Consider the following 26,368-nt stretch of genomic DNA (forward strand, 5'->3'; position numbering starts at 1 on the left):
AAATAGCCTTATTGGTGGAGCTCTGACTTTTCATCATTTAGGTTATATATTATTCCCATGATTGCTTTTATACTTGTCGTATTATGGATACACAAATCTGAAGGGTTGTACAATCTTACAGAGAGTCTTGCAAGGACTCAATTGGCTAGTATATTAGGTACTCTCCAGATGATGATCTTATACTTTTAGATCCACTTGACAAGTGTGGGTGAATTCTTTATAGAGATGGTGAGTCAATGGAGGCTTCCTTACTCTTGAATCTGAAGCCATTTGTGCTACCACACTACCGGAACAGGGCTCGATGCCGACGGCCAAACATATGCCGACGGCCCCCATCGGCCTACTCCAGGCTATGCCGACAGCCGGGTCCAGGCCGTCGGCGTACAACAGCCGTCGGGCTATCCCCAGCTATGCCGACGGCCCCCGTCAGCACATAAAAGCCGTCGGTTTAGCCCAGGCTACGCCTACAGCTGTAGTCGGCATACAGGGCCGTCGGCATAGCTGCGGGCCCGGCGACCACGCTCGTGACGGGCGGCTAACCGCGTCGGAACTATGCCGACAGCGGAGACGGGCGGCCGTCGGCATAGATACGGGTGCCATGTCATCGATCCAAAGCGCACCGACCAGGACCCTATGCCGACGGCATATCTGTGCCGACGATCTGACAAGACTACGCTGACGTCATCTACGCCGACGGGCCTATGCCGATGGCAGCCGTCCGCTTAGATTTACGCCGACGGGAAGAAGCCTATGCCGACGGCCCTTGGCCGTCGGCATAGGCTGTTGATCCGGTAGTGCCAGGATGCACAAGACTGAGTAGTAGCCATTCCAAGAAGGCTCTTCCCTTCCACAGCCTGTTGCAACTCCTGATGTGAAGCCCTACTTCCAGCAAATCAGCCTCTAATGGCGGATCCAGTGACCATGCTAGGCATGAAAGCCATAGGATGGGTCACAGCGCCTATCATCTCTGAGCTTTTGAAGAAATGCGTCAACTATACCTCAGATTTCACGCATGAGAGAAGTTAGGACAGCTTGGTCCAAAAGTTTTGCTGCTCGAGCAGGCTGTGGAGGTATTTGAGGAGTTCCCCAACAGGTCTCGTGTGGAGCAGCTCTTCAACGATCTTGAGAATGCTTTCTATGAAGCCGAAGACATCTTGGATGACATTGAGTATCATTGTCTCGAGAAAAAGATGCAAGATGACACGTTCAAATCAGATAGCAGCGTGCCTCTACGTAAGAGGTGTTGGCTGAAGAAACTCCTGCCCAAGGCCAAGGGCTCCCCCCCTAAAAAAATAAGGTTTGTCCTTATTGTCTACGTGTTTCGGTTTCTCACATGTTCTGAAATATTGTGGTGCTACATATCTGATAGGTCACATGATAAGAAATGGCCCTTTTTGTCTACGTGTTTCGGTTTCTCACATGTTCTGAAACATTGTGGCGCTACATATTTGAACTTTTGAAGACGATTCAACTGCAGTCGAATAGTTTTGTAGACAGGATCCTTTCCTAGTTATGTTAAGATGATGCAGTCCTCATCAATATGGGCAAAAGCAATCATCATCAGTTACTACTACTTCGCCTTCAATTATAGACACAATTTTCCAAGCCTGTGCCCGGTAACTTTGACTTTTTCTAGTAATTGTTTGGGTAGTGCCGGGGGGGCGTTTTGGCTCCCGGGAGCATCTGCTTGCTCCCGGATGAACAGTAACTCAAGAAAGTGGTAAAATGTTTTCAAAATATTCTGATTTTTGTGTGGATATTCTTGTTAGTGTCGTAACCATGCTTGACAATATTCATGCGAAACGGAGCTGTAGCATTTCGTCGGTAAAAATATATTTGGGTTGACATTTTGGGGTAACATTTGGTGTTTTAATTTGTCTTTTTTGCGTAGGCCAAAATATTTCACCCTTTTGCCTAAAACTTTGTCGGTAGCATTTGGATGTGACTATGAATACATAAAAAATTGTTGGGATTTTTTTTGACATTTCAAAAATTATTTTTCGCGCACAGCCCGGGAGCCAAATTAGATTTCCGCATAGTTGTGGCACAATTCACTCTTCTAGCAAACCATGCCACACTTGTTTTACACACAAACCCTTGCTAAGGGTGACTTAGAAATTCTGACCCTTTTTATATGTTTACGCTTTATTTTTTGCTGCAGTCCCCATAAAAGTCCTATTGTTTGTTGACACTGCACCCTTTGATTTTGTTTTGCAGGCTACTGGTATGTGAAAGAAGGATTTGAAAGAAAGCTTAGATAAGATAAACGATATTATAACCAATGCATTCAAATTTGTAGAACATCTCAACTTATCAACCATGATTAATTTCAATTGAAGCCAAGCTGCTCCTGCCAGTTCAGAAGGCGCAGTCACTACGGGGACCCCTCCGCCAATAGTATTCGGGCGAGATAAAGAGCGTGACAAGAACACGGAAATGCTTCATGAGAAGGAAGCTGCTGATCAGCCAAATGCCAACAGTGGTTTATGTTATTCTGTAATTGGTATTCATGGCATTGGCGGGTCTGGGAAATCTACCCTTGCACATTTAGTTTATGCCCATGAGAAGGACCAGCAAGAAAAAAAGGGCGACTATTTTGACCTTGTTATGATGGTTCATGTTTCTCAGAATTTTAGCGTGGGTGACATTTTTAAGGAAATATTTGAGGTAGCTACAGGAAATTCGTGCCCTCAACTCAATAACCTTAACACCCTACAAGATAAGTTGGAGGAGAAATTGCATGGAAAACGATTTCTCTTGGTTCTAGATGATGTCTTGTGCGATATTAGGGATGAGAGGCAGCATGGGTACCTGCGGCAGATATTTTCTCCGCTGAAGGCTAGAGAAGTAGGAAGCAAGATTCTGGTGACTAGTAGAATTGAAGATGCATTACTAGTTTTGGGTGCTAAAAAACTGAGATGTGTTCCCATATCTGACTTGGATGATGATGTCTTCTGTAAGTTGTTGATGCACTATGCACTTGAAGGAGCAATTCTAGATGATCATGTTCGAAGAAGACTGAATGTGGTTGGGGCTGACATTGCAAAAAAGTTGAAAGGGTCGCCTCTATCAGGTATGAGACCTGATGCTGAGTTTTGGAGAATAGCTAGAAATGATAAGTTTGTCGCCGGGACCATGGGAGCTCTATGGTGGAGCTACAAACATCTCGATCAGCATGCTAGGCGATGATTTTCTTATTGTAGTATTTCCCCTGAAAAACATCACCTCCAGTGTGATGAATTAGTTGAACTGTGGGTGGCAAAGGGTTTATAAGAAGTACTAATGAAGAGGAGGAAATGGGAGATATCGATCGAGAATACTTCTATGAACTAGTGTCAACCTCATTTCTGCACCAAGGAGGGAAGGACCAAAATGGAAAGGACTACTTTTCAATGCATGATATGCTGCATGATTTAGTAGGGATGGTCGCCAGAAGTAATTGCTTTTGAGTCGAGAATGGCAGCGGCTAGGGAAAAGAAGTTTGGACAGGAGAAGTTCCTCGAGATGTTCGACATCTTTATATTTACCAATATAGTGGAGCATTCATGACCAGAAAGATCCTTGAATTAAAAAAAATTGTGGACTCTCATGATTTATAATGCTGGTTGGGGTTCGGCAATCGAGGAAGTCATCAAGATTATATTCAAGGTTCTGCTGAAACTGCAGGTACTGGCCATAAATTTGCCTTTAGTTATGCTCTCAGTCCCTGAATCTGTTGTCAGTTAAAGCATCTTCGCCATCTTAGCTTCGGGACAGAAACATCAAGCATGGTGATTTTACGAAGAACACTAACCAAGCTTTACCATATGCAGCTGCTACATTTTGGTGGTGGTGTAAGTTTAGACTCTTCCACTGCTAGCCTCACCAACTTGCTTCACATATCCTTCTATTCAGGACTGAATATATTGAACATTGGGAGACTAACCTCACTCCGAATGATACCAATGATACCATCATTCAGAGTAAGGAAGGAACCAGGGTATGAGGTAAAGCAACTGAGGGACCTAAACAAGCATCGCGGCAGCCCGTGTATCAATGGTCTTGAAAATGTTGAGAGCAATGAGCAAGTTGTTGAAGCCAATCTATCAGCCAAAGAACGACTCACGGAACTCACACTGAACTGGGATGGTGACAGTTGCTATCCAGAAGTTGAAGCAGAGGTACTTGAGGGCCTTTGTCCCCCCATATGGCTTGAAAGTTGAAACACTATGTCTCTCGTACTACAAAGGTTCGAGGTATCCAAATTGGATGGTGGGTAAGCAGAGCGGCGGCCCAAAGGACCTACAGGAACTCGAGTTCTCGGAATGCAGCCAACTCGGACCTGCTCCTAAACTCGAGGGTTTCATTCATCTGCGTTCACTCTGGCTATGGGGCTGCAGCTGGGACAGCCTACCAAGTAATATGGAGAACCTCATGTCGATCAAGAAACTGACGGTTGACCATTGCTTGAACATCCGCTGGCTTCTTGATAGAATCGAGGAAATATCTTAAATCTGATTGGAATCGAAAATGCATCTTCAATGTCTGGTGGGAATATAGTCAATAATCAGGAGTCTGGGGCAAGCTAAAAATAATTGTACAAATAACGAGCAGGTAGAATATGCTCGAATTTGATATGTGGAAAAAGTACTTATTAGTGTGAACTTTACATTACAGTGGGTAATATATTTGAATACTGCTTTTAAAATCAAAAAACCTTGTGGTAAGTAGGCATTGCCTTCTTAATTTGTCTACTGTCAATACTAGCATCTAACTGAATATGTGAATATGGAGTCATTTGCTCCAGCTCCACCCATGCGGTCAATAATTATGGAGTTTCTGGATATGGCAGTATGCTGTGTATGTGAAGTGCAGACTCTGAAATGTTCTTGGATGGGCATGTACTCTTCCTGTCTATCTCTGTCTCAATGCTATGTATGTATATGGGCTGTTTTAATATAGGTTGGACCAAACATCAAGTGCGTGCTACCCCGTTCTCCCGCCGGCCATCTAAATAATTTGCACCCTGTCCAGTCAGTTGTACACAACTTTTGAATGCCTACCACAAGGTTTCCCGAAGTAAGTCACATTCTGGAAATAGATCGACAAAAGAATTTGAATGAAGTACAAGATGCAATTATCTACAGCGCCGCAGTCAACCTCGCTTACATTGCCTTAGCTGCTTCAGCAGTGTTACACAAATTCGGAAGGGGGTCTATTACCACAAGGTTTCCTAAGAAGTGAAGAATTAGAGCGATGCCCCAAGCAGGTGAACAAATCAGCATACAAAAGGCAAGTACTGAAAAGAAAAGGATGCATCCAGACACCGCAGTAGACACAATATAGCTACACTGCAAGGTCCAGATCAATCAAGTATTCTCAGGCTATTAGTACCTAGAAATTTAAATAACTACTGGGCCCACCACATGCAGAATCATCACTGCAACAGCAGCGAGCGTTATGAGACGACGTAGCATTCCTTGACAATACCCGTCAGCACATTATTAATATCTCCACGGTTGAGGAGGATCCATGTGTGAGTCGCTCCTTGACCAGGCGCCTGCAAGCTTCATTCACCTGGGATCTCGTCGGGTCAGTGGCATCGCATTTCTCACATGGGTGTACACCATACATCTCGATTCTCTTCAATCCCACAGCTCGCTCCATGACTAGCCTTATGTAGTTTGTCACCTTGTCTTCCTCCTCGAACCCGGACATCAGCAGCGACTTCAAGTTCAGGTGCTTCAAATTCTTGGATGGGTCCCACACCACATAGGTCTTCTCGGCACTGTCCTCGACCGTTCTGAGACATGCATACCGTTCTCGGCACAACTTCATGCATGGATGATCGACATAGAAAGTAAACAATACATGGTACAATTAAACTCGCAACCAACCCATGCATGCAGGAAAGCATATATATAGCAACAATTGCAGTTAAACATCTTTGCCATTTAAAATTTTGCAACAAGATCAATACTACCATCTAGGTAAGTTTAGGCCCCTCCAAAGCTTTTGAAAGAATGTGCATGAACTAAATCCTGCATGAAAGTGATGCACATGAATATGCTTCCAGGATTCCTATGCAATCATAGTCCCCTCTACAAAATTAAATGGAGCAACGAAACCTCCGCTTGCATTGCCTCCGTAGTTATATACAATTATAATGTGGCGTTCTGTACGCACTATTTCTAACACAGTTTCATGAGAAGTGAAAACCAGATCGATTCCCTGGCATACGTTGTTAATGTTGAATATTCTGGAAGCATGTCATGCTAGAAGGGAGTCACATCCAGGCTAAGATGTGGATTAAATTTAAAGAAGGTAAAGTAACCACCATACTTTGAAAATCTGCAGCGCAGGTGCAGCTTCGAGGAAAAATAGGGTCCAGTTCAGATCACACTCAGGAAAGATAGCTGGAAGTTCCACACACGTCAGGTTTTTTAACATAGCAGTGAGGTGCTTTGGATGTTCCGGCTTAATCCAAATCTGCAGCAAGAACACAATAGAGACATCTAACATTTAGTAGAGAAGGAGAAGAAGAGTGTACGATATTTAGAAGCATGTGAAACTCATCCAGAATGAATAGAAATTGGCTAACCATTTGGCAGCAAAAGTTAAGATTGAGTATAGACAGGTTCTTGGCACTACTTGACAGACACTCGCTCAGTGAGAATGGCGCCTGCCACGTCATGGCATGAGAACTGAAGGTCACATGGCGAAGCTCTGGGACGTAGCCGAAGCTCACCGGAGGGTTCCCCCAGCGCCATGATTCGCACCACACTTGCCTGAGCTTGGGGACAGAGACAAGCTCGACCCGCGTGCATACAAAGCAGAACAAGACGAGCCCCTGGAGCCCAGAGCACGGCGTGTCGATCTTGACCGTGGAGTGCTCCTCTACCAGTGTGCAGAATCTAAGGGTGAGGTTCTTGAGGTTATCGCAAGCCCTAATGATGTCGGCCACATCGGTGTCTCCGAACACAAGTTGTGTGAGAATTAGCTCGGTGAGCCACCGGAACGCAACTGGGCAGGCACAGGAGAAGGACATGAACTCCTTCGCGGACTGGGTACGCACCCCGCCATCTTCTTTCGCACATGTCGAGTGTATGTAAAACTCAAGACATTCAGTCTCACCGCGGGTGACAACGTCCTCGACGGCGCGGCCTATGGATCTCAGGTGAGGGTCCGACTCAGGGAAGAAGACGAGGCGGAGGGTCTTGATGGCGCGCTTGCACTCAGCCGGAGGAGACAGTAGCCTGCACGTCGCGGCCGTGAACGCCTCCATGGTCGCGACCGGATCAGTCGCTCCGCCGAAGTGGCGGACGTCGAGGTGCAGGCGTGAGAGCCGGTGGGGGAGGTGCCGCCACCGCGTGGAGACTGCGCCTGCGCGGACCGCGTCCCGCAGGTCGAGGCGCTCGAGGATTCCGAGGAGGATGTCATCGGTGAGCGCGCTGATCCTGTCCTCGTCTGGGTCGTCGATGTTGAGCTTGTTCGGCGGCGGTGGCGGGATTCGGAGGGCGGTTGAAACCTTAGCTAGAAGCAGAACCAATCGCTTGTATGCGGCCCGGAGGGACGGCTTCCTGCTCCGTGGCCGGGGCTCCTCCGGCGCTCCGCTCCCCACCTCCAATGTGCGGCCCGTGGATCTGGACGGAACAGGGGAAGCCAGCTCCGCCGCGCAGCCATGTCGGTGCATCTGATTTCCCTCCGGCCGGGGCGCTGCCGCAAGTCGCGCTTTGATCCACCACCTCCGTCGCGCGGCCAGGTCTAACATCTGACAAATATTTTGTTGTTTGTGGGCAGAGAAATATGTGGATCTGAAAATAGCAGACGATATATAGCAGCCGGTGCATGCAGTCTTGGGCTCTTGGGTAAGCAAGCACGAAGGATTTTGCATGTCCACTCCTCCTTATGCGCTCCAGTTCTGAAAGCCGTTTTACAAAACAGCAGCATAACCAATGCAACATGCCCGGCGATGGGGGTTTTACATTTTTCTTTTCCGAAGCATCCCATTGTCCCCCGATCTACTCGTGCGGGTGCAATCTGGAGGATGTTAAATATAATCTTGATGTTTTCTGTACCTGCATATTTATTTTCTGCATGAGTTAGAGTCATGTAGGGCCAACTAGCGAACCTCGTCTACAGCTTTGTACTATATATTGGCAAGTGTAGACAATTGCTAAGATAAACAGTGTAAGCTAGTGTAATCATATAAATTGCTAGGTGGCAAAAAAATCACGACATAGTCTATCACTCGAATGCATGCATGGTGTATATGGGCCAACGGAAGTTGACCGTGTGGGCTGTATCAGAATGTTAAATATTGAGCGGACGGAAGCTTGAAGTAAAATGGGCTGGTTGAAACCAGATGGGCTGATTGAAGCCAGATGGGCTGGTCGAATCTGTAAACTATAGTAAACAGAAAATGGTTTTAAAAAGAAAAACTCAACCATATAGTCTGGAAGTAAAAAACAAAACAGGGTGCAAATACACACATATTATTTTTTGGTCCAGCCTAAATTCAACTAATTACTATGAATGAAAAATTACGTAGTAAATCGAGAATATAATTTAATACATAGAAGAGAATTAAAACAGAGCAAACCTCTTTAAATTTGAATGTAAGTACAAACGACGAACAACTCTTTGACACACTGTACTCCTTGTAATGACCATATATACTCCATGCTCATCCTCTTTTTAATAACAAAATTAATTAGTATCCATGCTTATGGGCAAAGGCAACTGAATAATTGCTATCTAGATCCTCGAAAAATGCAAAAAGTGTGATTTTTTTTTTCAGATTCTAAATCTTTGCTTGCTACACTCCACTGAGCAGCTCTCCCTTGGGCTGATAGGGTGAACCTAAGATTTATTGTCAGTCGCTTCTTCTTTCTCGTGTCTGATCTCTATTCTCTGTGGCACGCTTTCGACAGGTTCCCCACTCGTGACGTCTAACGCATAGAGCATCTAAGGCAGTACCACGGTAGTGCGAGGCGTCTTCGCTACATTTCTCATAGGTTCGCCTCCTGAACACCGATGATCGAGCACTGGAAAACCTATTACTACGCACCGCCCCCTCTGATGATCAACTCATAAATCAGAAAGATACATACATATAACAATTACACATGTCAAAATCCAGAAAAGAATTGGGTCAAGCACAAGTTTTCACCAGTCCTCATCTACTTCTCTCTCGCGAACTTTCCCACAAGTCCCCCACTCGTCGCGTGTAGCACGTAAAGCATCTAGAGCAGTACCGCGATAATGCAAGACGTGCTGGGTGCAGTGAGCACTCACCTCACGGACCGATACCTTTTCGGCAATGCTTGCAGATTCGCTTCCGAGCACCGACGATCGAGCACCGAAAAACTTACTACTATGCACCGTTATAATCCAATTTGTCTTGTTTTGCTGAGAGCTGATCAGACGTTCAAATGATATAAAAATTGGAGTGAATCTACCTCTGAAACATCTTGTACAATGTACATCTTTCTAGTTATGTATATGTAATTATAAAGACACCACTATGAAGATATTTTGTATGCCATACACTATACAGATCTATACCAAGATATTTAAGGATACACATATACAAATACATCATTAAAGCACTGTCACCATGCATGTAATCCAAGTAAACATGTATTTTTGCGTTTTTTTTCTCGTATTTAATTGAGTTCGGTTTAAATATATTTTAAGATGTATGTTTGAAAAAACAAAGTTTATTACATAAACAATTTGAATTGCCCACAATATAATATCTATGATCGTGATTTGGCAAAATACGAACAAATAAGTACTAAAGTTTAGTATAAATAGCTATAACAATCTCACATAATAAAGTTCAAAAAAGAATCGGGTTAGGCACAAGTCTTTTTAATCTTGAATGTAAATAAATTTCAGATTTCAAGGGGCATCCAAATCAGTATTACAAGTTCCCCAACTTCTCAGAAATCCATCCGCGAGTTGAGTAAGTTATCAATTTCAATGAGATACACTGGAATACTCGCCTGGAACTCCCCCGGGGGCGTGCGGCCTTTTAGAACCCTGCCTAACTCATAATATAATAATGTGCCAAGCTTTGTAGTTTACCGTGCGAGCCCTCCGCCCCTGAATTTAATCACCTTCTTGGCACGCTGAAGCTCACCCCCTTGATACCTGATCAGCGCAATTGTGGGGAGAATGCTTCCATTGCCATGTAACACGGGATTTGGCATCGCGGCAGGCAATAGAGTTTGAAGAAGGAGACGGGTGTTTTCCATACAACGAGCGAGCACGCTAAGTCCTTCGAAAATTAGATTTCCGCATATTTGTGGCACAATTCACTCTTCTAGCAAACCATGCCACGCTTGTTTTACACACAAACCCTTGCTAAGGGTGACTTAGAAATTCCGACCCTTTTTATATGTTTACGCTTTATTTTTTGCTGCAGTCCCCATAAAAGTCCTATTGTTTGTTGACACTGCACCCTTTGATTTTGTTTCGCGGGCTACTAGTATGTGAAAGAAGGATTTGAAAGAAAGCTTAGATAAGATAAATGATATTATAACCAATGCATTCAAATTTGTAGAACATCTCAACTTATCAACCATGATTAATTTCAATTGAAGCCAAGCTGCTCCTGCCAGTTCAGAAGGCGCAGTCACTACGGGGACCCCTCCGCCAATAGTATTCGGGCGAGATAAAGAGCGTGACAAGAACACGGAAATGCTTCATGAGCAGGAAGTTGCTGATCAGCCAAATACCAACAGTGGTTTATGTTATTCTGTAATTGGTATTCATGGCATTGGCGGGTCTGGGAAATCTACCCTTGCACATTTAGTTTATGCCCATGAGAAGGACCAGCAAGAAAAAAAGGGCGACTATTTTGACCTTGTTATGAGGGTTCATGTTTCTCAGAATTTTAGCGTGGGTGACATTTTTAAGGAAATATTTGAGGTAGCTACAGGAAATTCGTGCCCTCAACTCAATAACCTTAACACCCTACAAGATAAGTTGGAGGAGAAATTGCATGGAAAACTATTTATCTTGGTTCTAGATGATGTCTTGTGCGATATTAGGGATGAGAGGCAGCATGGGTACCTGCGGCAGATATTTTCTCCGCTGAAGGCTAGAGAAGTAGGAAGCAAGATTCTGGTGACTAGTAGAATTGAAGATGCATTACTAGTTTTGGGTGCTAAAAAACTGAGATGTGTTCCCATATCTGACTTGGATGATGATGTCTTCTGTAAGTTGTTGATGCACTATGCACTTGAAGGAGCAATTCTAGATGATCATGTTCGAAGAAGACTGAATGTGGTTGGGGCTGACATTGCAAAAAAGTTGAAAGGGTCGCCTCTATCAGGTATGAGACCTGATGCTGAGTTTTGGAGAATAGCTAGAAAGATAAGTTTGTCGGCGGGACCATGGGAGCTCTATGGTGGAGCTACAAACATCTTGATCAGCATGCTAGGCGATGCTTTGCTTATTGCAGTATTTTCCCCGGAAAACATCACATGCAGTGTGATGAATTAGTTGAACTGTGGGTGGCACAAGGGATTATAAGAAGTACTAATGAAGGGGAGGAAATGGAAGATATCGGTCGAGAATACTTCTATGAACTAGTGTCAACCTCATTTCTGCAGCAAGGAGGGAAGGACAAAAATGGCAAGGACTACTTTTAAATGCATGATCTGCTGCATGATTTAGTAGGGATGGTCGCCAGAAGTAATTGCTTTTGAATCGAGAAGGCAGCGGCTAGGGAAAAGAAATTTGGACAGGAGAAGTTCCTCGAGATGTTCCACATCTTTATATTTACCAATATAGTGGAACATTCATGACCGGAAAGATCCTTGAATTAAAAAAATTGCGGACTCTCATGATTTATAATGCTGGTTGGGGTTCAGCAATCGAGGAAGTCATTGAGATTATATAAGGGTCTGCTGAAACTGCGGGTACTGGCCATAAATTTGCCTTTAGTTATGCTCTCAGTCCCCGAATCTGTTTGTCAGTTAAAGCATCTTCGCCATCTTAGCTTCGGGACAGAAACATCAAACTTGGTGATTTTACGAAGCACACTAACCAAGCTTTACCATATCCAGATGTCTCTCGTACTACAAAGGTTCGCGGTGTCCAAATTGGATGGTGGGTAAGCAGAGCGGCGGCCCAAAGGACCTACAGGAACTCGAGTTCTCGGAATGCAGCCAACTCGGACCTGCTCCTGAACTCGAGGGTTTCATTCATCTGCGTTCACTCTGGCTATGGGGCTGCAGGTGGGACAGCTTACCAAGTAATATGGAGAACCTCATGTCGATCAAGAAACTGACGGTTGACCATTGCTTGAACATCCGCTGGCTTCTTGATAGAATCGAGGAAATATCTTAAATCTGATTGGAATCGAAAATGCATCTTCAATGTCTGGTGGGAATATAGTCAATAATCAGGAGTCTGGGGCAAGCTAAAAATAATTGTACAAATAACGAGCAGGTAGAATATGCTCGAATTTGATATGTGGAAAAAGTACTTATTAGTGTGAACTTTACATTACAGTGGGTAATATATTTGAATACTGCTTTTAAAATCAAAAAACCTTGTGGTAAGTAAGCATTGCCTTCTTAATTTGTCTACTGTCAATACTAGCATCTAACTGAGTATGTGAATATGGAGTCATTTGCTCCAGCTCCACCCATGCGGTCAATAATTGCGGAGTTTCTGGATATGGCAGTATGCTGTGTATGTGAAGTGCAGAGTGCAGACTCTGAAATGTTCTTGGATGGGCATGTACTCTTCCTGTCTATCTCTGTCTCAATGCTATATATGTATATGGGCTGTTTTAATATAGGTTGGACCAAACATCAAGTGCGTGCTACCCCGTTCTCCCGCCGGCCATCTAAATAATTTGCACCCTGTCCAGTCAGTTGTACACAACTTTTGAATGCCTACCACAAGGTTTCTCGAAGTAAGTCACATTCGGGAAATAGATCGACAAAAGAATTTGAATGAAGTACAAGATGCAATTATCTACAGCGCCGCAGTCAACCTCGCTTACATTGCCTTAGCTGCTTCAGCAGTGTTACACAAATTCGGAAGGGGGTCTATTACCACAAGGTTTCCTAAGAAATGAAGAATTTGAGCGATGCCCCAAGCAGGTGAACAAATCAGCATACAAAAGGCAAGTACTGAAAAGAAAAGTACACACAATATAGCTACACTGCAAGGTCCAGATCAATCAAGTATTCTCAGGCTATAGTACCTAGAAATTTAAATAACTACTGGGCCCACCACATGCAGAATCATCACTACAACAGCAGCGAGCGTTATGAGACGACGTAGCATTCCTTGACAATACCCGTCAGCACATTATTAATATCTCCACGGTTGAGGAGGATCCATGTGTGAGTCGCTCCTTGACCAGGCGCCTGCAAGCTTCATTCACCTGGGATCTCGTCGGGTCAGTGGCATCGCATTTCTCACATGGGTGTACACCATACATCTCGATTCTCTTCAATCCCACAGCTCGCTCCATGACTAGCCTTATGTAGTTTGTCACCTTGTCTTCCTCCTCGAACCCGGACATCAGCAGCGACTTCAAGTTCAGGTGCTTCAAATTCTTGGATGGGTCCCACACCACATTGGTCTTCTCGGCACTGTCCTCGACCGCTCCGAGACAAGCATACCGTTCTCGAGACAACTTCATGCATGGATGATCGACATAGAAAGTAAACAATACATGGTACAATTAAACTCGCAACCAACCCATGCATGCAGGAAACCATATATATAGCAAGAATTGCAGTTAAACACCTTTGCCATTTAAAATTTTGCAACAATAGCAATACTACCATTTAGGTAAGTTTAGGCCCCTACAAAACTTTTGAAAGAATGTGCTTGAACTAAATCCTGCATAAAAGTAACACACACACTGGTAGAAAAAAGCCCTTTAGTCCCGGTTCGCAACAGCCTTTAGTCCCGGCTGTGCAACCGGGACTAAATATGCGCGACTAAAGACCCCCCCCCCCTAAGTCGCGCCTCTTACGGACCGCGACTAAAGGCTTTAGTCCTGGTTCTTGTGGCTGACCGGGACTAAAGCCCGTCCACGTGGGCGCCCGTGGTCCGTCGGGGCGGAGGACCTTTAGTCCCGGTTCTCGTGGCCAACCGGGACTAAAGGGCTCCTCCGCAGGTTTAGGGTTTTAGCCCCCCTAAACCTGGTTTCTTTTTAGTTTGGAGTGTTTTATTTCTTTTATATTTTATTTTGTGTTTTATTTTAATTTTGATAAAGTTTCAGTACACATATTCTACGCTACTATATACATGCATATGAAATTTCAAACAAGAAGAATTCAAGAGGAATATATAATATATATTCAATCTAGGGTGACCATATACAACTTCGAACAAGTTTCCATACACAATTAGGATGGATGACCATATACAACTTCGTACAAGTTTCAATCTCGGGTATGCATATAAATTTCTTCGTCCTCGGTATAGTGTTCTCCTTTAGGATTGATGACTTCCCTCATTAAAAATCCTGCTAATTCTTCTTGAATTGGTCGGAAGCGAGCTTCTGGACTAAGCCTCCTCCGCAAGTTATCCGTCGCGTTCCGCACGCTATCTGATGCCTTCCGCTCAGAGGTGTGTCTCCGGATGTTCTCACAAACATAGTATCCACATAGATTGGTCCCCGGTGGCTGCTTATCCACATTAACTAACCTTCTGAAATCTAGCTCATGTTTGAATTCACCGACAATTTCTTCTGAGAACCGTCTCCAAACCCTACAGGGCAAAGAAAATTAAATGAACAAGGGAGTTATTAGTTACTTGATATTAGGAAATGAACGAAAGAGACCGATCGATATAGAGCTCAAATGATTGAAAATAATTACTTTTGCAGCATTTTTCTCATGTCGGCCCAATGCTTTGGATCCGAATCCATAGAGTCCATGATTAGAACTCTGGAGGTGTGAAGTTCAATATTTAGCAGAATCCAATGGAACCTGCGGACACGTTACATGCACAGTCATGCATAACTCATCGATTAGACATACCATGCATGGAGTAAACAAAAGAGAATGGGCACAAGAGAGAAACACTCACCCAAGATGGTAAGGAAATAGAATATGACTTTTGATTTGATGCTTTCTAAGAAACTTGTACAAGTCTTTCTCCACGTCTTCGGGGTGATGTTGTAACACATGTCCATTAACGATATGTGGGTCAATGAACCCAACATCATGGATGTTTCTTATTTTGCATTCCCAAATCTTCAATCTGCATAATAGCGTACGCAACAATATAGTTAGGACAATATATATATATAGCGCAGGCAATGAAGAACGAGATGAGGTAGAAATAAATCACTTACAGAACGTAGCAACTCAGCATAGATTTGTCGAGGTCGCGCAGATTGAACAGCTGGAACAATTCACTCATATGAATTTCTACAGAGTACCGTTTGGTGTGATGCTCATCTGTAACATCCGCATAAATATATTCTTTGTCGGCCCATGTTATGAATTGCTTGTACCAACGTAGCAGATTTCGCATTTGTGGTGGTAGACTCTTTTCCCGCGCAGGCTCGACGAGAGGCCCATTCCGCACATATTGTAATGCTATCTCACATACTGGCGCATCCTCAAGGCCTAAGAAGGAACGAAGAGTCAAACCCATCTTGGACGCTTGTTTCATGGCACTCGCTACAGTCAATTCAAGTGCTGCCGCAGCTGCTATGATCTCGGGGCCCTCTTCCGGACCGGCTTTCACTATGAGCGGGGGGATCGATTGTTTCTTCTGCATCCCGAGCTGGTCAACTTGTTTCCCGCTTTTTTACTTTCTTCTTTCTCCTCCTTCAATATTTTTGCTTGCCTACGAAGTTCATGTCCATAGTCGTCAGGCATATTCAGCTCGGCTTGGGACGGTGTCGTCAAAAAATCCTTAGCCCACTTCTTTTGCTTCTCAGTGAATACTTGCTTGGGCTCAGGCTCTTTTTTCGCCTTCATATCCGCCTTCCATTTCTCATAATCAGCAGACGCGGCCAATTTGGTTTCAGCTTCACTAAGTTCCCCAGGCCTTGGGAGGAGAGGCTTCAGTGATGGCTCCGGTACCCTTGTGGTCTTAGGTACATAAGGGTCCGGGTTAATAGTCCAAGAGCGGGTTTCCTTGTTGTCCGCCTGCTTCTGCTTCTTCGCCGGAGGTGGATTGGGGGGCGTCGTACCCGCCGGAGGAGGATTGGGGGGCGTCGTACCCGCCGGAGGTTGTGGATCGGGGGACGGCGTCGAATGGCGTGAAGGAGGTGTAGGTGAACCACCACGACCACCACCACCACCACCACCGCCACCACCACCACCACCACCATCGGAGGGGGGTGGACTTGCTAGCCTTGGCGCCTCGCCTGGAAACACTATGTACTTCTTTTTCCATAGAATGAACTGGCGCTTGACATCTCCAAGTCTTCTCTCCCCTTCGGGTGTAGGTTTGTCAATCTCCAGGTCCTCAAACCCTTGGACTATGTCTTCCACCGTGACACGAGCATAGCCATATGCAATGGGGTTGTTGTGGTGGAGTGCTCCAGGTGTACAGGGTAAAGCACTGCCGCTAGCTACCTTCGTGGAAACGTTCCCCACGGGATAATGCAGATCACATTCTTTCATCTCCTTTACATCATCCACGGGGTAGTGAGGCTCCGGTGCACGAATCTCGATCATCGGTGCACTAGCACCAGGCGGGGCATCCGTGGAAGCCACGCTGCTTCTCCGCTGCTGGCTTCCGCGATCCGCTTCATGATCTTCATGCGGCCCTGCAGCCGATTTTTCTTTCACTAGTTCATGCACGGTCTGCTTCAACTCATGGAGTTCCGATGCAAACTTCGTCATAAGATCTGCATCCCGGTCCGTCTTTCTCTTACGGCTTCTGTAACAGTACGGGTCATTGTCCTGGGAAAACCCAACTTTCCACGGAACTTTGCCTTTGCCTCGTACACGTCCTCCGTGTTCATCATTCCCGAGGGCTGTTGTCAGTGCGTCTTTCTCTCTGTTGAACTTGATCAAGCCCTCTTGAGCTTGGGTCATTGTGTCAATAAGGGCTTGGGTGGGAGCAAACTGTCTCTGCCGGTGAACACACACCCCTGTCTCCGGGTCTAGCGATCCCCCATGCCCGTACCACCAGCTTTTGGCCCTTGGGTCCCATCCCTCTGTACCTAGAGGGATTCCTCGCACCCTCAGGTCCTCCTCCATCTTCTGCCACCTAGGCTCCGAAAGGCGGTATCCTCCTGGCCCCATAATATGATGGAACTTTTTCTTACTCGCATTATCCTTATTTTTTTCGATATTTCCTTGAAATGCTCCGATTGCTTTTGCCTCACAAATTCTGGCCAATCATCTTTCAGTTTCTCATGTTGTCCATTGAAATCCGGAGTCTTGCCCTTGTTGACATAGTTACGGGTTAAATTTTTCTTGATGTTCCGGAATGCTTCGCCCATCTTCTGAAGAGCGAACTCTTTAACTAGCCTCCTCCTCTGACGTCCACCCGGAACCTCGTTACCGAATTCATCGACTTTGTTGTATTCCGGAGGTAGAATGAAATGTTCCATAAGCTTTCTCCAGCAATCCTTTTTCATTCTCTTGTCGACAAAACTGAAACCAAGACGTGCCTTCTTTAGCTCCTTCCATTCCTGGACGGTGATCGGGACGTTGTCTCTAACAACGACTCCGCATTGGTTGATAAACTTTGAGGTGTGCTGTAGGGGCTTGCCGGTTTCACTGACAAACTCAATGGCATATGTTTCTCCTGTTTTCATCGCCTTGGATTTGCCACGCTTTGTCGTACTCGATCCGGAGGGCTAAAAAAAGAAAGAGAGTCGCGCGCGTTAATACATATGTATTCACATTTCAGTAAGTTTGTATCACGAGAGGCTCAATGTATATATATACCTCGCCGGAGGTGGTTGCTACTTGCAATTCGAGATCGTCGGTTGTTGACGGTTGACCTCCGTCGACAATGTCCGTTCCTTCACCTTCTTGATCATCGACAATCTCTGTTCCACCGTCAAGGTTCAGAAAAGAAGAGACTACATCCTCTTGTTGCTCATATTCTGAGCCCGGCACATAAGGAATCTCGTTGTTGATGATGCCCATTAAATAACGTTCAGCCTCCGGATCCCTAAGCGGCTCGGTTCTATCGTCCGCCATATGTCACTCCTGCATGTAGTAAAAATTCTTTAAGTATAAAGGAATTAAAAAATAAGATTAAGGGGACATAGAGGAGGAGGAATTAAAAAATAAGATTCTTTAAGTAAAAATTCTTTTTTTTCTTCTTCTTCCTTTCTTCTTCCTCTTTCTTCTTTCTTTCTTCTTCTTCCTTTCTTCTTCCTCTTTCTTCTTCTTCCTTTCTTCTTCTTCCTTTTTCCTTTCTTCTTCTTTCTTTCTTCTTCTTCCTTTCTTCTTCTTTCTTTCTTCTTCTTCCTTTCTTCTTCTTCCTTTCTTCTTTCTTTCTTCTTCTTCCTTTTTCTTTTTTCTTTCTTTCTTCTTCTTCCTTTCTTCTTCCTTTCTTCTTCTTTTTTTCTTCTTCCTTTTTCTTTCTTCTTTCTTTTGGTTTTCATTTGGTTTTCATTTTTTTCTTCTTCCTTTTTCTTTCTTGTTTTTTCTTCTTCCTTTTTCTTTCTTCTTTCTTTCTTCTTTCTTTTTTTCTTCTTCCTTTTTCTTCTTTCTTTTTTTCTTCTTCCTTTGTTTTTCTTCTTCCTTTGTTTTTCTTCTTCCTTTTTCTTTCTTGTTTTTTCTTCTTCCTTTTTCTTTCTTCTTTCTTTCTTCTTTCTTTTTTTCTTCTTCCTTTTTCTTCTTTCTTTCTTCTTTCTTTTTTTCTTCTTCCTTTTTTTTTCTTCTTTCTTTTTTTCTTCTTCCTTTGTTTTTCTTCTTCCTTTGTTTTTCTTCTTTTTTTCTTCCTCCTTTGTTTTTCTTCTTTCTTTTTTTCTTCTTCCTTTTTCTTCTTTCTTTCTTCTTTCTTTTTTTCTTCTTCCTTTTTTTTCTTCTTTCTTTTTTTCTTCTTCCTTTGTTTTTTTCTTCTGTTTGTTTTTCTTGTGTTTTCTTTTGTTTTCTTTTTTCTTTCTTTTTCCTTTTTCTTTTTTCTTGTGTTTTCCTTTTTTTTGTTTTTTTCTTCTGTTTGTTTTTTTGTTTTCTTTTGTTTTTTTCTTCTTCCTTTGTTTTTCTTCTTTTTTTTGTTTTCTTTTGTTTTTTTCTTCTGTTTGTTTTTCTTGTGTTTTCCTTTTTTTTCTTCTTTCTTTTTTTCTTCTTCCTTTGTTTTTCTTCTGTTGTTTTCTTCCTTTTTCTTTTGTTTTCTTTTTTTCTTCCTTTTTCCTTTTTTCTTCCTTTTTCTTGTTTTTCTTCTGTTTTTCTTTTGTTTTCTTCTTCCTTCTTTCTTCTTCTTCCTTTTTCCTTTTTCTTTCTTCTTCTTCTTCCTTTTTCTTCTTCCTTCTTCTTCTTCTGCCGGCGCGCGGAGGACGGCAGGCAGGGCCAGCGGGCGGCGGGCGGCGGGCGGCAGGGCGTCGGGCGGCGGGCGGCAGGGCGTCGGGCGGCGGGCGACGGGCGGCGGGCGGCGGGCAAGGGCAGGGCACGGGCGGAGGCGGCGCTCACTGGGGACGGGGGCGGCGGCGCGCAGGGCTTCGGCGTCGGCGTCAGCGTCGATCGGCGTCGGGGCAGCGCTTCGGCGTCGAGAGAGAGGCGAATGGGAAGTGGCGAAACTGCTAAGTGAAGTATTTATAGACGCACCTTTAGTCGCGGTTGGGGAGGCGGACCGCGACTAAAGGTACCCTTTAGTCGCGGCTGGCCACACCAACCGCGACTAAAGGGTACCCTTTAGTCGCGGTCCGCCTCCCCAACCGGGACTAAAGGGTTTTGGCGCCGCTTTCGTTCCCGCGCAGAAAGACCCTTTAGTCGCGGTTGGGGACAACAACCGCGACTAAAGGGTACCCTTTAGTCGCGGTCCGCCTCCCCAACCGGGACTAAAGGGTCTGTGCTGGAACTGGCGCGGTGCGGTGAGATGTTTAGTCCCACCTCGCTAGCCGAGAGGCTTCGACAGTGGTTTATAAGCGCGGCTGCGCTCACCACTTCGAGCTCCTCTCAAATGCAGGCTTACGGGCCTATTCTGTCACTATGTGCCTGTGGGCCTACTGGGCCTTCTGCGGGCCTGAATCCTGGCCCATTAATGGGTTTCTAGTCGTATTCAGGCCGTGGTGGCCCAGTAGGTGGCATATTTTTTATTTTTTGCCTGTTTTTTGTTTTCTTTTTTGCTTTATTTATTTTGTTTTGTTTCTACTTACAACAATAAAATTATTTATTTTATTTTATTTTGTTTCTAATTACTTATTTATTTTACTTTATGATAATTATTTTTGCTATTAAAGTTTCTAATTACTTATTTATTTATGTTATTAAAATTTATTTTATTTTGTTTGTACTTATATATTTTATTAAAGTTTATATTATTTTGTTTCTAATTCATTTTAAAATCTTAAAAATACAATTATATATCAAAAAAATCAGAAAATAAAACTAATTCATTTTAAATTCTTAAAAATACAAATAATATATCAAAAAATCAGAAAAATAAAACTAATTCATTTTAAAATCTTAAAAATACAATTATATATCAAAAAAATCAGAAAAATAAAACTAATTCATTTTAAAATCCCTTGAAGGTTTGACAAAAGGTTTGATACATCATTCAGTTCATCGACCAAATACAAAGTTTGGTACAATAAATTATTACACATCAATTCTTCCCTTGTGTCCCTGCTTGCTTACGATTGTGCCGTATCCATGGAGCATCCTCATCATTTAACTTAATGTTTGGGTCAGTGTTCACTTTGAAGGGCGGAATTTCACCAAACATATTATAATCTTCTGACATGTCTGTCTTGTCCTCCACTCCCACGATGTTTCTTTTCCCTGAAAGAACAATGTGCCGCTTTGGATCATCGCATGATGTACTGATCGTTTTCTTATCTTTCCATTTCCTCGGTTTGCTACTCATGTCCTTCAAGTAAAAAACCTGAGCGACATCTTTGGCAAGGACGAATGGTTCGTCAAGGTAACCAAGATTGTTGAAATCCACCATTGTCATTCCGTATTGCTCGTCCACCTTTACCCCACCTCCTGTTAGCTTGAACCATTTGCACCGGAACAAAGGGACCTTAAAGGAGGGTCCATAGTCAAGTTCCCATATCTCCTCTATGTAACCGTAATATGTGACGTTTTGCCCATTCTCGGTTGCTGCATCAAAGCGGACACCACTGTTTTGGTTGGTGCTCTTTTTATCTTGGGCGATGGTGTAAAATGTATTCCCATTTATCTCGTACCCTTGGAAAGTCGTTATAGTCGAAGATGGTTTCTTGGCCAACATGTACAGCTGATCTCCAACATCATTGTCATTCATTAAATGTTTTCGCAACCAACTGCCGAAAGTCTCCATGTGGGCCTTTCTAATCCAGGATTCAGGCTTCCCCGGGTTGTCCGAGCGTAAAATATTCTTGTGTTGCTCGAAGTACGGAGCCACCAAGCTGGAATTTTGCAGAACTGTGTGGTGTGCTTCAGTCATAGAATGACCGTCCATACATATCGTGGATTCCCTTCCGATCTTGCCTTTTCCACTTAGTCTCCCCTCGTGCCGCGATTGAGGAATACCAATCGGCTTAAGGTCAGGAACATAGTCAATACAGAACTCAATTACCTCCTCATTTCCATAGCCCTTGACGATGCTTCCTTCTGGCCTAGCACGGTTACGAACATATTTCTTTAATACTCCCATGAACCTCTCAAAGGGGAACATATTGTGTAGAAATACAGGACCGAGAATGGAAATCTCTTCGACTAGGTGGAGCAGGAGGTGTGTCATAATATCGAAGAAGGATGGTGGGAACACCAACTCGAAACTGACAAGGCATTGGACCACATCGTTCTGTAACCGTGGTAGATCTTCTGGATTGATTACCTTCTGAGAGATTGCATTGAGGAATGCACATAGCTTCACAATGGCTACTCGAACATTTTTCGGTAGGAGCCCCCTCAAAGCAATCGGAAGCAATTGCGTCATAATCACGTGGCAGTCGTGAGACTTCAGGTTTTGGAACTTTTTCTCCGCCATGTTTATTATTCCCTTTATATTCGACGAGAAGCCAGACGGGACCTTGATACTGCTCAGGCATTCAAAAAAAATGACCTTCTCTTCTTTGGTAAGAGCGTAGCTGGCACGACCTTGAAACCATTCCGGATGCCGGTCATCTGGGTCTTTCAAAAGTTGCTGGTCCTGCCGTGCTTCCTTTGTATCATTTGTCTTCCCATACACGCCCAAGAAGCTTAGCAGGTTCACGCAAATATTCTTCGTAACATGCATCACATCGATTGCAGAGCGGACATCTAGGACTTTCCAATATTCTAGCTCCCAAAATATAGATTTCTTCTTCCACATGGGTGCGTGCCCATCAACTCCCCGCGGAACTGATTGTCCGCCAGGACCCTTTCCAAAGATGACTTTCAAATCCTTGACCATATCAAATATCTCAGCACCAGTACGTTCCGCAGGCTTCGGTCGGTGATCTGCCTTGCCGTTGAAATGCTTGCCTTTCTTTCTTATGTTATAATTTCGGGGAAGAAATCGACGATGACCCAGGTACACGTTCTTCTTACAATTAACCAAACGTACACTTTCAGTCTCATGTAAGCAGTGCGTGCATGCATTGTATCCCTTATTTGTCTGTCCCGAAAGGTTACTGAGAGCAGGCCAATCGTTGATGGTTACAAAAAGCAACGCTCGTAGGTCAAATTCCTCTCCTTTGTGCTCATCCCAGACACGTACACCAGGTCTGGCCCACAACTGTAAAAGTTCTTCAACTAATGGCCTTAGGTACACATCGATGTCGTTGCCGGGTTGCTTAGGGCCTTGGATGAGAATTGGCATCATAATGAACTTCCGCTTCATGCACAACCAAGGAGGAAGGTTGTAGATGCATAGAGTCACGGGCCAGGTGCTATGGCTGGAGCTCTGCTCGCCAAAAGGATTCATGCCATCAGTACTTAGACCAAATCTTATGTTCCTTGCGTCAGCTGCAAAATCTTTGAACACTCTGTCGATCTTTCTCCATTGCGTTCCATCAGCGGGGTGTCTCAACTCCCCGTCGGACTTACGGTCCTCTTTGTGCCATCGCAACGACTTGGCATGCCTTTTGTTCATGAACAGACGTTTCAACCGTGGTATTATAGGAGCATACCACATCACCTTGGCGGGAACCCTCTTCCTGGGTTTCTCGCCCTCAACATCGTCACCAGGGTCATCGCCTCTGATCTTATAACGCAATGCAGTGCATACAGGGCATTCATTCAAATTCTCGTATTCACCGCGGTAGAGGATGCAGTCGTTAATGCATGCATGTATCTTCAGAACCTCTAAACCTAGAGGGCAGACAACCTTCTTTGCTTCGTACGTACTGGCGGGCAACTCGTTATTCTTCGGAAACATATTCTTCAACATTTTCAGCAAATTTTCAAATGATGAGTCACCTACACCTTCCTGTGCCTTCCATTTTAGCAAATCCAGTGTGCAGCCCAGCTTTTTCAGACTATTATCGCATCCTGGATACAACGACTTTTTGTGATCCTCTAACATGCGATCCAAATTCTCCCTCTCCTTGTCAGTTTCGCAGCGTCTCCGTGCATCAGCAATGGTCCGACCAAGATCATCAGCGGGCTCATCATGTGCCTCTTCTTCACCTTCACCTAACCCTTCCCCACCTTCAGCATCATCCTCCATGAAAGTATCACCGAAATGATCATGATAGTTGTCATCGATATCATCCCCTTCTTCATCTTCTTCCATTCTAACCCCTCTTTCTCCATGCTTGGTCCAACAATTATAGCTTGGCATGAAACCGTGCCGAAGCAGGTGCATGTGAACGTCTCTTGAGGAGGAGTAACCCTTCTGATTCTTACAGACAGCACATGGACAGATAATAAAACCTTGCTGCTTGTTCGCATTTGCCACTACGAGGAAATCTTTCAAACCCGTAGTGAACTCGCCGGAGAGTCGGGGACCGTACATCCATTGCCGATTCATCTGCATTATTATTATATAAAGTATATAATTAACCATCATGCATTTGTTAAACTAACTAGCTAGAAATAATACAAATTAAACAATGAACTACACACATGCATATTTTATCAATGACACATGAAAGGTTCAAGTTGCTAACCGCGATCGCGGAGGAAAAATAAATGAGAAAGCTCAAGTGGGGCTCGGACACTTCATATCATGTTTGTTTCAGGCTCTCGGGCATTTCATCGAACACCTTGTGTGCATAGGAGGAACCAAAAGCAAACCCACCACCCCCTTCTGAAAATTGTGAAGTGAGCTGAGTGAAGTGAAGTGAGCTGAGTCCTATATATAGGGATGGGCCTTTAGTCCCGGTTGGCCAGGCCAACCGGGACTAAAGCCCCCCCCCCCCCCCCCCCCCCCCGTCCGCCAGCTGGATGGACCTTTAGTCCCGGTTGGCCTGGCCAACCACGACTAAAGGCCTTCGGGGACCTTTAGTCCCGGTTGGCCAGGCCAACCGGGACTAAAGCCCCTCCCGTCCGCCAGCTGTCGACCGAGCGCGCTGGGCCCAGATAGTTGGTCGCGGGTCTCCTCCCGAACCGCGACTAAAGACCCCTTTTGTCGCAGTTCGAATGTTTTGGGGACTAATGGGGGCGTATGGAAGCCTCTTTTTCTACCAGTGACATGAATATGCTTCCAGGATTCCTATGAAATCATTGTCCCCTCTACAAAATTCAGTGGAGCAACGAAACCTCCGCTTGCATTGCACCATCATGCATATGCAATCCATGTGTTCCCTAGCTAAATATAATTACCTACTTGTAACAGAGTTTGATGAGTAATTGAAAATCAGATCAATTTCCTGGCATATCTTGTTAATGTTGAATATTCCGGAAGCATGTCATACTAGAAGTGAGTTATATATATCCAGGCTAAGATGTGGATTAAATTTAAAGAAGGTAAAGTAACCACCATACCTTGAAAGTCTGTAGGGTAGGTGCAGCTTCAAGGATAAACAGGGTCCAGCTCAAATCACACTCAGGAAAGATAGCGAAAAACTCCACATCCGTCAGGTTTCTGAACATAGCAGTGAGGTGCTTTGGATGTTCCGGCTTAATCCAAATCTGCAGCAAGAACACAATAGACAGCTAACATTTAGCAGAGAAGAAGAATGCACAATATTTAAAAGCATGGGAAACTCATCCAGAATGAATAGAAATTGACTAACCATTTGGCAAGAAAAGTTAAGATTGAGTATAGACAGGTTCTTGGCACTACTTGACAGACACTCGCTCAGTGAGAATGGCGCCTGCCACGTCATGGCATGAGAACTGAAGGTCACATGGCGAAGCTCTGGGACGTAGCCGAAATTCACCGGAGGGTTCCCCCAGCGCCATGATTCGCACAACAATTGCCTGAGCTTGGGGACAGAGACAAGCTCGACCCGCGTGCATACAAAGCAGAACAAGTCGAGCACCTGGAGCCCAGAGCCCGGCGTGTCGATCTTGACCGTGGAGTGCTCCTCAACCAGCATGCAGAATCTAAGGGTGAGGTGCCTGAGCTTGTCGCAAGCCCTAATGATTTCGGCCACGTCGGTATCTCCGAACACGAGTTGCGTGAGAGTTAGCACGGTGAGCCACCGGAACGCAACTGGGCAGGCACGGGAGAAGGACATGAACTCCTTCGCGAACTGGGTACACACCCCGCTAGCTTCTTTCGCGCATGTCGAGCGTAGGTAAAACTCAAGACATTCAGTCTCACCACGGGTGACAACGTCCTCGACGGCGCGGCCTATGGATCTCAGGTGAGGGTCCGACTCAGGGAAGAAGACGAGGCGGAGGGTCTTGATGGCGCGCTTGCACTCAGCCGGAGGAGACAGTAGCCTGCACGTCGCGGCCGTGAACGCCTCCATGGTCGCGACCGGATCAATCGCTCCGCCGAAGTGGCGGACGTCGAGGTGCAGGCGTGAGAGCCGGTGGGGGAGGTGCCGCCACCGCGTGGAGACTGCGCCTGCGCGGACCGCGTCCCGCAGGTCGAGGCGCTCGAGGATTCCGAGGAGGATGTCGTCGGTGAGCGCGCTGATTCTGTCCTCGTCTGGGTCGTCGATGTTGAGCTTGTTCGGCGGCGGTGGCGGGATTCGGAGGGCGGTTGAAACCTTAGCTAGAAGCAGAACCAATCGCTTGTATGCGGCCCGGAGGGACGGCTTCCTGCTCCGTGGCCGGGGCTCCTCCGGCGCTCCGCTCCCCACCTCCAATGTGCGGCCCGTGGATCTGGACGGAACAGGGGAAGCCAGCTCCGCCGCGCAGCCATGTCGGTGCATCTGATTTCCCTCCGG

General features: G+C 45.0%; 3 protein-coding genes and 1 pseudogene across 3 annotated transcripts; 2 read left to right on the plus strand and 2 right to left on the minus strand.

Moving 5' to 3' along the window:
• The first annotated feature begins 301 nt into the window (after positions 1–301).
• Positions 302–4,491, plus strand: LOC109748359 (putative disease resistance RPP13-like protein 1). The gene is made up of 5 exons (XM_073499534.1): positions 302–472; positions 1,062–1,297; positions 1,652–1,720; positions 2,340–3,073; positions 4,136–4,491. Exons 1-5 carry the CDS (start codon positions 302–304, stop codon positions 4,489–4,491), a joined length of 1,566 nt encoding a protein of 521 aa, XP_073355635.1.
• A 981-nt stretch (positions 4,492–5,472) lies between these two features.
• Positions 5,473–7,672, minus strand: LOC141023192 (F-box/FBD/LRR-repeat protein At2g04230-like). The gene is made up of 3 exons (XM_073499535.1): positions 6,581–7,672; positions 6,322–6,468; positions 5,473–5,811 (listed from the first exon to the last, which is right to left on the minus strand). Exons 1-3 carry the CDS (start codon positions 7,670–7,672, stop codon positions 5,473–5,475), a joined length of 1,578 nt encoding a protein of 525 aa, XP_073355636.1.
• Positions 7,673–7,687: 15 nt separating this feature from the next.
• On the plus strand, positions 7,688–11,817 carry LOC109748356 (putative disease resistance RPP13-like protein 1; annotated as a pseudogene).
• A 1,469-nt stretch (positions 11,818–13,286) lies between these two features.
• Positions 13,287–26,353, minus strand: LOC141023193 (uncharacterized). The gene is made up of 3 exons (XM_073499536.1): positions 25,262–26,353; positions 25,011–25,157; positions 13,287–13,648 (listed from the first exon to the last, which is right to left on the minus strand). Exons 1-3 carry the CDS (start codon positions 26,351–26,353, stop codon positions 13,310–13,312), a joined length of 1,578 nt encoding a protein of 525 aa, XP_073355637.1. The 3' UTR covers positions 13,287–13,309.
• Between the last annotated feature and the right edge of the window lie 15 nt (positions 26,354–26,368).

Source organism: Aegilops tauschii, chromosome 5 (assembly GCF_002575655.3).
Source record: "Aegilops tauschii subsp. strangulata cultivar AL8/78 chromosome 5, Aet v6.0, whole genome shotgun sequence".
NCBI classification, from domain to species: Eukaryota; Viridiplantae; Streptophyta; class Magnoliopsida; order Poales; family Poaceae; genus Aegilops; species Aegilops tauschii.

Excerpts from the sequence above, each read along its gene's own strand:
- LOC109748359 (XM_073499534.1), top strand. The coding sequence starts at position 302 with ATGCCGACGGCCAAACATATGCCGACGGCCCCCATCGGCCTACTCCAG. Across the intron at positions 473-1,061 it reads CCCAGGCTACGCCTACAGCT|GCTGTGGAGGTATTTGAGGA; the intron begins GTAGTCGGCATA and ends CTGCTCGAGCAG. Across the intron at positions 3,074-4,135 it reads GAAAGGGTCGCCTCTATCAG|TTGCTATCCAGAAGTTGAAG; the intron begins GTATGAGACCTG and ends GGATGGTGACAG.
- LOC141023192 (XM_073499535.1), bottom strand. The coding sequence starts at position 7,672 with ATGCACCGACATGGCTGCGCGGCGGAGCTGGCTTCCCCTGTTCCGTCC. Across the intron at positions 6,469-6,580 it reads TTAACTTTTGCTGCCAAATG|ATTTGGATTAAGCCGGAACA; the intron begins GTTAGCCAATTT and ends TTCTTGCTGCAG. Across the intron at positions 5,812-6,321 it reads CTGCGCTGCAGATTTTCAAA|TTGTGCCGAGAACGGTATGC; the intron begins GTATGGTGGTTA and ends CCATGCATGAAG.
- LOC141023193 (XM_073499536.1), bottom strand. The coding sequence starts at position 26,353 with ATGCACCGACATGGCTGCGCGGCGGAGCTGGCTTCCCCTGTTCCGTCC. Across the intron at positions 25,158-25,261 it reads TTAACTTTTCTTGCCAAATG|ATTTGGATTAAGCCGGAACA; the intron begins GTTAGTCAATTT and ends TTCTTGCTGCAG. Across the intron at positions 13,649-25,010 it reads CTACCCTACAGACTTTCAAG|TTGTCTCGAGAACGGTATGC; the intron begins GTATGGTGGTTA and ends CCATGCATGAAG.